The 10,632-nt window shown below is 43.2% G+C and overlaps 1 protein-coding gene across 5 annotated transcripts in view; it reads right to left on the reverse strand.

The window, feature by feature from the left end:
- ARHGAP17 (Rho GTPase activating protein 17) overlaps nt 1-9,953 on the reverse strand; it is a 68,364-nt gene extending 58,411 nt beyond the window's left edge. For 4 of the 5 annotated variants that reach the window (XM_080981693.1, XM_080981692.1, XM_080981690.1 and 1 more), the window contains exon 1: nt 9,679-9,952. In XM_080981693.1, the coding sequence (XP_080837819.1) occupies nt 9,679-9,731 (53 nt within the window). In that variant the 5' untranslated portion in view covers nt 9,732-9,952. Of the gene's footprint in view, nt 1-9,678 lie in introns of all 5 variants that reach the window. The other variant, XM_080981691.1, reaches the window with a different exon arrangement.
- Nucleotides 9,954-10,632: the final 679 nt, after the last annotated feature.

The raw sequence follows: 10,632 nt of genomic DNA on the forward strand, positions 1-10,632 counted from the left end.
AGATGCTTCAAGTGGTTTCTCCAAATTCAGCTGAAAAGAGAAGAGGTGATAGCCGTACCACACTAAACTCTCTGGAAAGAATAAATTTGGCACTTCACCATCCCTGTTAACAAGCCTGGTGCACAAAGAATTTTGATGCTGACTAATAAAATTTGGTCATAGTGCCGAATATTTAGTAACATTTTTCCACCTGGGAAAGTTCAATCAAGAGGCCTGGGGTGCTTATAGATGGGCAATGTGAGGAATGTTTATCTAGGGCATGGAAGACATTTTTGTTGGCTCAAGGAGTTTGTAAAATCAACACCCAGAAGAGCAGTGACGAAACCCCTCCTCAAATATTTATGCTTGTACTGTCAAAAGCAAATGGGCTGCTTGCTGCTGTTTCACTTCCTCTCAGAAATACACCTAAGTTAGGCTGTTAGGAAGCCTGAAAGGGAAGTGATTCAATGCAAAGTCAGTTGCTTTGGTCGCTCCTAATGATACAAAAATGGTTTGCTTCGCACTTACTAGTTCCCTCTGCTCTCCCAGGTTTTTAACACACACGAACTGCGGAAATGCAACTGCTTAGGGTGGGCATCCAGCAAAGTGCTTCTGCTGGTGCAAGGATTTCTACTTGTGCAACAAAACTTCCTCTCCCCCTAAATCTGTTCTGGGGTTTCCCCCACCACACCAGAACAAGATTTGGGGAAGGTGTGGGGCACAGGGGGGAAAGGGAGGGGAAGTTGCATTCTACAAGCGAAACTCCATGTGCTAGCTGAGGCACATCATTGAATGCCACCCTTATAATTAGGAAAAGAGGTGACTAAACATAGAAGTCACCCCAATGGATCAACAGATGACATCTTTGACAACTTGCCAGTCCTTGGCAGTCAGTATCAAACCATCATACAACTGCATAGATTTATTGTGTCATCATCAGCTTGTCCTATTGTTTTCAAGGGGACCCAAGTTAAATTTCCTTTAGATCCAACCCTATATGTTTGCATTAAGTTGAGATTCCATTCAGAAGAATTTTAAAAGAGAAATGCACTTAAAAAATGGATTTCTTAAAACTTTATTCATTCATTTGATGCATTTGCTCTGAGCAAATGCATCAAACTACAGGTATCTAACAGTTCCCCAAAAATCCTAGAGTCAGATGTCAAATCTGAACAGAATACAATCCTGAAATTTTGTTTTGCTTTGAACAATTTGACATAACAACTGATGTGTCATTTGAAAACTTTGTCTTCGGTTTCTCAATCCTCTGTGCGCCTCATCACAGGACTAACACAGGGCTCTCCTTGGTCTCCGGCTGAGATTACAGCACTTGGGATATCAAATCGCTGGCTGGTAAAAGCACAAGCCGAACGTTTACAATTCACAAAGTTGAGGCAGGCAGACTGGCCTCTAGAACAAAGCGAGAAGCCACTGAAATGCAGCTGTCAGAGAGACTGAACAACCTTATTAGTTGTAAATTTATTAAAGTAATCAGCATGGCATGGAACACACCCACCCTATGAGCGTATTATCACACACAGCACTCTTGCCTAACAACCACAATGATATCATCCCCAGAAGCTTTGTTAATGCTAATTGTGGAGATGGCTAAATCCAGCAGAGTTTTCACATCATATGAACACAAAGCACCACCACTCAGGATTTGTACAGCACACGATCACAAAGCACATACATTGGCTGCACATATCTTCCCACAACAAGGCTTACAATTCTGTACAGAGGGCTACATGTTTATCCCCATAAGTAGGTGGGGAAGTGGAAGCAGAAAATATGTCCCACTACTGAAACATGGGCTTTACATTTTAAGAAGTTGATAACTTCAGTGCCTTTTGTTGCAGAGACTGAGGAAAATCTTGTCCCTAAGTAGGAGGACAATAAGACAGAGAATGAGTAGTTTCGCTTTTGATATTGTTTAATGAGTGGTACAACAAAAGTTCAAGAGTGCAGGTTGCTAGTCTCAATAAATTAAGTCTAAGGCATTGCCAGGACAAAACCATCAGGGTTTTAAACCAAGTAAACTTCTGTATCTTAAAATGCAGAGAAATTTCAGAAGAAATTTAGACTGCTCTATATCAGAAAAAAATAGAGCTGAAAAAAGCGCACACAGGCAGGATCAGATTCCAGACTGTACTACTGCCAAACCTCACAAGCTCAGCAAAGTTTCAATTGGGAGCAGATTCAAAACATTCTTGAAGCAGAGCCTGTGGAAGATTAACGAACGTATTAACTTCAGTTTTCTCCTGCACTGCAGAAGATTTTAACATTACTGTCATTAATTCAGCACTTGTACAGGAGCAGCTCAAATTGAAATGCAAGATATCATACATTACTGGCTTAATATATGATGTAGTATAATACAATGAAATGATTCATCCAGCTGCAGAAGCCTTCTCTGCTGACTGTTTAATCGGCTGGAATGAAAAGTGTACACAGAAATGAACACTGCATCTTGAGTGACAGATTGCTGCCTACAATGCAAGATGTAAATCTAGCAAGAAAAGAAACATGGAATAATGCCTGATCCAACAAACCAAGCTTTCTTTCCATTCCCAAATCACTGACAGAACAGGAAGAGTAAAGGAAACTGTAACCAGCTCGCTCAAACAAAGGACAAGAAAAGTCTAAGAAGTTACATATTTGATGCAGGAACCTTGGAATCTGAAGCATTTTTACAGCATAGTGTAGACCAGTGGGAGGGAGTGTCCAGATGCTCTGAACTACAACTCCCATCAGCCTCAGCCACCACGGCCATTTTGAATTACAACTCTCATCAACCCCAGCCAGTATGGCAGTGCTGGCTGGGGCTGATGGGAGTTGCAGTCTAAAACATCTGAAGGGACCAAGGTCAGGAAGACTGAATTGGACCAACTTTAAATTTATACACTATGAATCAAACTGGGAGGCATAGAGCAGCTTTAGAACCCGAGCATGCTTTGTAACAATGAAAACCTTATTTAAGGGGAGCCATGCTACCTCACCCAAGGAGCCCTGCGCCATCACAAAAACTGATATAAGGCATGCAGGTTTTAGTCCAGCCTGTTGTTGGGCTACAACTCTGATCATTTCTAGCCAGCATGGCCAGGGGCCAAGGATGATGAGAGTTGAAATTGAACAACATCTGGGGATCCAAGGTTGAGAAGGCTGCTTTAGTCTAACAAAGCAGATGTATGACGTGGACAGATAGTGGAGCACTTGCCAAGCAACTGTACCAAAGAAAATTTCTAACTGGGAGGTGGGATACAGGTGAAGTTCTAGTTACTTTGGAAAGAAAGAAACATCTTATGAAATCTGACAAATGCTGACAGAGTGAGATGACAAGAGAACTTCACTCTTTTCCTGATGAAGATTCCAACCTCTCCAACTATTGGCACCAAATCCCCCCCCCCTTTATTATTTTTTAATTAAGTAACTAATGTCCATGGTACCTTTCTTCCAAGGTAGCACTGGGTGATAAATCAATATATTGCCCAAGAACAGAATGGGGGCGGGGGGAGACTGTGATAACAGCTTTACTTAGTGCTATATGTCTGGTGAAACCGGCACCGCTCAACCCCCTCTGCCTCCAACGCCCAGAGGGGAAAACAAACGAATTGGGAGCTGGAGGCAGATGGACTCAAGCAGCGGCAATTTCACCAGACATATACTGCTGGTGAAACCATCATCACACTCTGCTCTGGCAAAGGGAGAAACAAGCTGCATGGGTAAGTTGCTGATACAGTTTGGTCCTCCCTCCGCTTCTTTAAACTGCTTGGCTGAAGAGCGTGCCTGCCCTTGCAAGCTGAGAGAGCCCTGACCCCACTCCTGCTTGCATGAGAGTAGGGTCAGTGTTGCAGCCTTGCTTGGCTACCACCTGGCTGCCTTCGTCTGGGGCGAGCGGGCTGTTCCGAGTGCGAGTGGCCCCCAGCGGAGCCTGGTCAAGAAGCCCGAGTCCCCTGTATCTCATTCGGCCTTTATAAAGCACAGAAAGGGAAATATAAGGCTTACAGTGCAAACCAACACACACAGTTTGCAGAGACTTCCCATTTCAGGGAAACCCCTTTTCTTGCAGATCCTCATGTCTCTGAACAGTGAATTCGGAATAGTATAATCAGTAGTAGTTTACTCAAAGTAGACCCACTGAAATGAATGAACATAAATTAGTCCCATTCATTAACTTCATTGGGTCTATGCAGAGTAAACCTTAGTTGAACACCACCCAATGCTCTTACTTATGTATTTGTTCACAGTGGTCACTTATGTAGAAATAAGGGTTAAGACAAGAGCCCTGCCCTCCATCTCCATTAACCCCAAGTATTAAATGGAAGAAAGAAGCAAAGCAGGTTTGCTAAACTGCAGGACAGGCTATGAAGAAAGCTGCTTAAGTGTCATACCAAGCAAGCATGGGACTCTAGCCAAAGTTTTAACATAGCTGACCGTCAACTGTTCTGCCTTACAGTAGCTTGAGAATGTAGCCTAGTTGTATATTTAAAGTCAAACACCAGAGGAGATGCACAGTCCCACTTCCTATTCATAGAGCCTGAATACAAACAAAATCAGAGCCTGACAGCACCCAAATATTATTCTATCAGCTATGAAGCATGTCAGGCAACACCCTTTTACCTCATCTTCTTCCACAAAAAAAAGTACAGTAATAGTACCACCTTTATTTAATTCTGGAAACCCTCCCAGCAGTCTAAGAAAGTGTGTGTCACATGCTGAAACTGCCCACCAAATTTTTGGAATCTGAGATGTTTCGTGGTGCAGCAGCATCCTCACCACTGCCTTACAGGGCACCATATTTTAATGATGCTATTGCATGCTAAGTTCCAGTGAGGAAGAGTCAACTTCCTATCACAATTCTCTAGACTCAACCAAGTACGCCCTCTTAGCAATATCATTTGGACGTAAGCTAACAATAGCAGAGATATCACCTCAATTGTTGCCCCATAAAGGAGAACTCTTTATTACCAAGAAGAAATGTCAAAATGAATTTCAGAAGTGTTATAATTTCTGTAAAAAATATTCAGGTTTGAATTTGATGCCAGAAGCAGAGTAGCAGTGGATATTTTAGATGTATCTTTTTGAAACAGGCAAGTTTTGTGCAATGGTCAGTTGTTTGTTTTTGAAGGATTTTTAAGGACCCTGAGCCTTCCAGACATTAGTGTGCACATAATTTTAATAATTTATTTTCAAGTGAAACAAATTGTGCTAGGAATATTCTGTTTTATTTAATTTATCATCATCATCATGAGCATCTTTCAAGAAAAAGCAGAGTATATGGGATTCCCTAGATGATCCCATGCCAAGGTATTGCAAATTGCTTTGAGTCATTTTTATGAATAATGTGTCCAAATAATAAGGTAGCTGGAATCTGCTCAGCTTCATTGGGAATTTTCAAATCATGACTAGGAACCAATGAAATATGAGATCTGACCTGAAGATTATCCCTTTTGGGGAAACATGCTTTTGCATGCTTCAGTAAGTCAGGTGAGCCTAGAGAACACCACTTCTATTAAGTGCTTCCTTTTATAACTGAAACAGGAAATAAATGAAAAATCTCTTTCAAAGTTCCTCCTTTATCTCTGAATATGCTTAGTGGTAATTTGCATGAGTAAGTGCACAAGCATTTTTAAGTGAGCACCGCTCTTCTGGATAGCATGCATTATAATGCTCTGTCCGGCAGAAGAATGCAAATTGACAGCTACTGCTAAGTACACTCAGAGAATGCCTGCAATAAAATTAAACTGATAGCAAAAGCTCCTCAGTGACTGTAGCAAAGGTCCCTGAACCCCACCCTAACTTCACATTGCTGCAGTCAAAGGTCACCTTCAAACCTGTACACTCCACTCACATTGTCACATTATCTCAGAGGCTTCAAGAAGGTTTTCCTCAATTTTCCTCCCAAGGGGAATGTTTTGTGTTCTTTACTAAACCTGAACAGCCTGAAGTCAATCTGAACTGCACAAAACAGCGACAGAATGATTTTATCTTAACAGGTAGTGCAGCTATAGAGCCACAATAGTTTCAAAAAAGTAAAGTCCTACAATGGCAAAGACACTGAGCTGAGAGCCAGGAAGTAAGTGGCTTATATTTTACCTCTATTTCTCTACCATGCGGGGGCCTTGGGCGAATTCTCCCTGCCTTGCCCCCTCTATCTGTAATACGGGTATAATACTACTGATAACATTCCTATATGAAGATGGCTGAAAGTACACAGTTCTATAATAAAATTTTATGTCCCAAAGATGACAGGGAGAATAAGAGGAAATTCTGTACAGAAAGTCAATAAAGACTGGATAATATTTTAAAAGTATCTTAAAAACTACTGTGACAATGTTAATCTCCTGGCTGACTTAGAATGAATCTTGAATTACATTCTGAAATATAGAGAAAGTATATAGGAAAATTTTCCTGATAACAAATGGGAAAAAGAAAACTAAAAAAGAAATATATATATATAGACTAACCAAATGTAAAATAGCACAATGAGATGAATTGGAAGTTAGTATTTAGGGTGTGTATATATCGTAGTGTATGTAGTGTGTATGGTATGTATTGCCTAAGATAAATGTTATAAGTTATGAGTAAATTGATATAAACTGATGTATAATAAAGGTTATTTTAATAATAATAATATCCCATTTTTGGTGAATTGTTTTTATGTACACCACATAGAAATGCAAATAATTAAGTAGTATATAAGTGCATAAATAAATAAGTGCATTCATTAAGTCAGGAGTGGGGAATCTTTTTCAGCCTCAGCACCCCATTTCCTCATAGCCAACCTTCCAGGGGCCATATGACAATGATGAGAGGGGCCAGTGTGGGTGCAGCAACAGGTGTGACTCTTACCTTTGCACAGTAGGCTATATTTCAATTTATACAAAAGTGAAAGGCTTTTATAGACACCCATCCACACCTCACAGACAGCTACTGAGGGGAGTGGCCTTTGGAAAAGGGATGTGGCACGGGAAGGGGCATGACATAGCAGAGCCACAAGAGTCAGATAGCGAGGTCTGGAGGACTGCATTTGGCCCCAGTTCCCCATACCTGCATTCAGTTTTTGAACACTCTAAATTGCTTTATTAATAAGTTGCTTAGAAATAAATCCACTAGTTGACATTGTTATTAAAAATGAATGTCAAAGCATAATACTGATAATAAGCACTAGAAGTATTTAAATGGCTTGTTCTAGTCATTACAACAACCCTGTAAGGTAAGGTTAGTAAGGGCTGAAGGAGACTTGCCTAAGGTTACCTAGCAAGTTCACAGCAGATGTCAGATTTGAACTAGGAACTTCCTGATATGTAAGCTAAGCATGTTCTCCACAGTGCAACCAAGCAGGTGGGAGATCCTGAGCAAACATGTCCCCACACCCAACCCTGCCGTATTTAGTATTTTGTGTGATCTAACAGATTATCGTCTCAGTGATCTGGAGGTAGTGGAAGAAGGGAACCCAACAATCTCTGCAGCACTGCAGGAAAACAAAAGTAGTGAAATGTTCCTCACTACAACACATTATCACTTCAGAAGTATTATTAACCCACTTCAGCAAAGCATTCACTGGTTGCCCCATTTCAACCGGGCATGAGTTTTCTAAAATAACTGATCAAGTTGTCCGGGCACCAAACAGAGTTTATTTACCAAGCTGAAGTGAGCCTATGAGTCAATGTGCCAGCACTTAAGCATACAGTATATGATGTCTTGCATGTTCCAGGAACCACCAAGAACACAGTTTAAGTGCCTATTTCACTGCTCAGGTAGCAATGATGGCCAAGTTGTGTTTAGTTCTCAAACTGCAGCCATAGCTGGAGAAGATAGGCCTAACCTCAGTCACTCATGCACTGGCTACATCAGAGCTGGGCTGCTAACAATGTTCTCTCCATGAGGCTGCTCTTCCACAGTGGTACCTCGGGTTATTTACGCTTCAGGTTACAGATGCTTCAGGTTACAGACTCCGCTAACCCAGAAATAGTACCTCGGGTTAAGAATTTTGCTTCAGGATGAGAACAGAAATTGTGCTCCGGCGGCGCAGCGGCAATGGGAGGGCCCATTAGCTAAAGTGGTGCTTCAGGTTAAGAACAGTTTCAGGTTAAGAACGGACCTCCAGAACGAATTAAGTTCTTAACCTGAGGTACCACTGTATAGACCTTGGAAGCTACAACTGGACCCAGAATTGGGCACCGAGATTTGCTCAGTGTCATGCCAATTCTACATTAATCACACTGGTTATCAATCTGTTTCTGCGCTCAGTTTAAGTGATTGGTACTGACCTTCAAAGCCCTAAATGACCTAGGACTGGGTTGACCTGAACCCATTTGAATCTAACTGAGCTTTAATATTGGCCCTGCTCTCCAGCTCATCATTAAGATCAGACTGGCATGTGCATGAGGAAGAATGAGCTGGCTCAAAAATACTTTCTGTTTAGCTAACCTCTGTTGGTGAGAGAAGGAAATCCTTCTGGTGATACTTCATAACAATCATCCACCCTACTCCTGAGGTTGAAAGCAGGTAACATTTCCTCCTCCTTTTTGCATCATCATGCTTAGGTAGGTTTTCATTAGCATAACTACAGAAGGAAAGACAAGACCAAGGATGAGTAAAGACCAGGTGATCCAAGGCCAGCCAAAACATCAGGTCTTCCAAATCTACTCAATCAGAAATTTGAAAATTAGAACACTTGAGGTAAAGGCCATTTGCAACCAAGCAGATCACCAGGATGAGGACAGTAGCTGTCTATGTCTATAAACTTTTCTTGCTCACCTAGCCTAGCTCACCACCAGCCTTCATCTGGGGTTCAAAGCAAATAAGAACCACTCTCACAAAAAACGGCAGGAACACAGAAAGCAAATGACATTTCCTCTTAAAACTTGGTGGGGCACTTTTAAGAGACTTCGCCCCCCCCCAAATCCTTTGGCAAAAAGGTAGATATGAAAAGGACTGCACTGTAATGCTAAAAACACTTCATTCCATTTTCTTTCCCTGTGCTTCCTTGGGTCTAATTCTAAATAAAATGACCCTTGGCAGAGCCCTTCCCTCTTTGTACGCTGGCAGAATCGTCACCATAGCACCTAATAATAATAATAGATGCCTCTAAGAGCGCATGCTTGAAATTGTAACCATTTATCATTGTTTTGGGTGTGGATGTTTGTCATGGAGGAAACACAACTTGCTGGCAAGGCAAAGCATGAGGAGAAAGACTCTGGACTTAATAGTGTTGCGTGAAGCAAGAAGACCCAGTGGTAGAACACCGGAAGATGCCTCATACGGAGTCAGACCGCTGGCACACCTATCACAACACTGTCAACACAGACTGGCAGCAATGGTTCTCCAGGATTTCAGAGAGGGGTCTTTCCCAGCCTACAGAGAGATGTCCGGGGGGGGGGAGAATTGAACCTAGACCCTTCTGCATTCACAGCAACTGCTCTTCCACCGAACTACAGCCCTTTCCCCAGCATCTGCTTTGGATAGAAAAGGTCCTTATCCCATTTGTTCCTCTAGCTCAGTATTGGCTACATACAAAACCATTCATTTAGAGAAACCCTCCTTCCACCCCCAAAAGAAGTCAGGGAATGGGAGCGTTCCCCTCAAAGAGCTACAACTCCCAGCACCCTTAACAAACTACAGTTCCCAGGATTCGGAGGGGGGCATTTCTGAGGTGTCTCCCGCGCCCTCGCTCCCAGCCCGCCGGGCTCTCACCTGCCCACCGTCTGGTTGGCCAGCTGCTTCATGCGATTGAACTGCTTCTTCATGATGGCGTCTCCGAGGGGAGCGGGGCTGCGGCGGCGGCGGCGGAGGGGAGAGGGGGGCGTCGCCGTCCGTGCTGCTTCTCCTCCTCCTCCTGCCCGCTCCTTGCCCGGGCACCGGCAGCGGCGGCGGCGACACCTTCCGACCGACCTTCCCTCACAACTTCTCCGTCGTCGCCGGGCCGGCGTCGCACCTCACACCCCCTCCCCCCCGCCCACACACACACCGGAAGGCTCCGCCACTTCCGGCTGCTCCGCGGGCAAACTGCGGTCCCGCCCTGCTCCACTCGGCGGGACGCAGGGCGGCTGCTGCGCCTCCGGCGTCGACCACGTGATAGAGACCATAGAGAGCGGACGGCAGAACGACCCCAGGTTTCCGGTTTTGAATCGGAATGTTCGTATACTATAGGCAAGAGAACGAGAAGGAGGGCAGATTTCCGGTTTCCGGAGGAGGCGCCTTTTTTCTTATTCTCCGAGTGGAGTGCATGAGACACTTCCGACCTCACAGCGTTGTTGTGACGATAAAGTGGGAGGGGAGGGGGGGAATCATGTATGCCACTTTGATCCCCATGGAGGATAGAAGGTGAAATATAAATGTTACTATTAATAATTTATTTATTGCCCGCCCTATTAAGAAGAATTTAAAACAACTATTATAAAAAACAACAACACCGAGGAGGACAGGAGGAATAACTGCTATTTATTTACTTATACTAGGTTACTGCTTTTCATTTCGAAATAATTCCGAAGTGGGATATGGGGGGAAAAACACAACGAAATCGTACAGTCTTATCAGTAACAAGTGAAGTGGGTGGGAACCAAGTGGTTATTTTCGTGAAGAGCAGTGGCACAGATTCAACCCAAAGGTTGGGTGAATAAGTAGGTTGGTGCCAAAAGCTTATCAGAC

This window comes from Podarcis pityusensis, assembly GCF_964106645.2.
Source record: "Podarcis pityusensis genome assembly, chromosome: 14".
Taxonomy (NCBI): Eukaryota; Metazoa; Chordata; class Lepidosauria; order Squamata; family Lacertidae; genus Podarcis; species Podarcis pityusensis.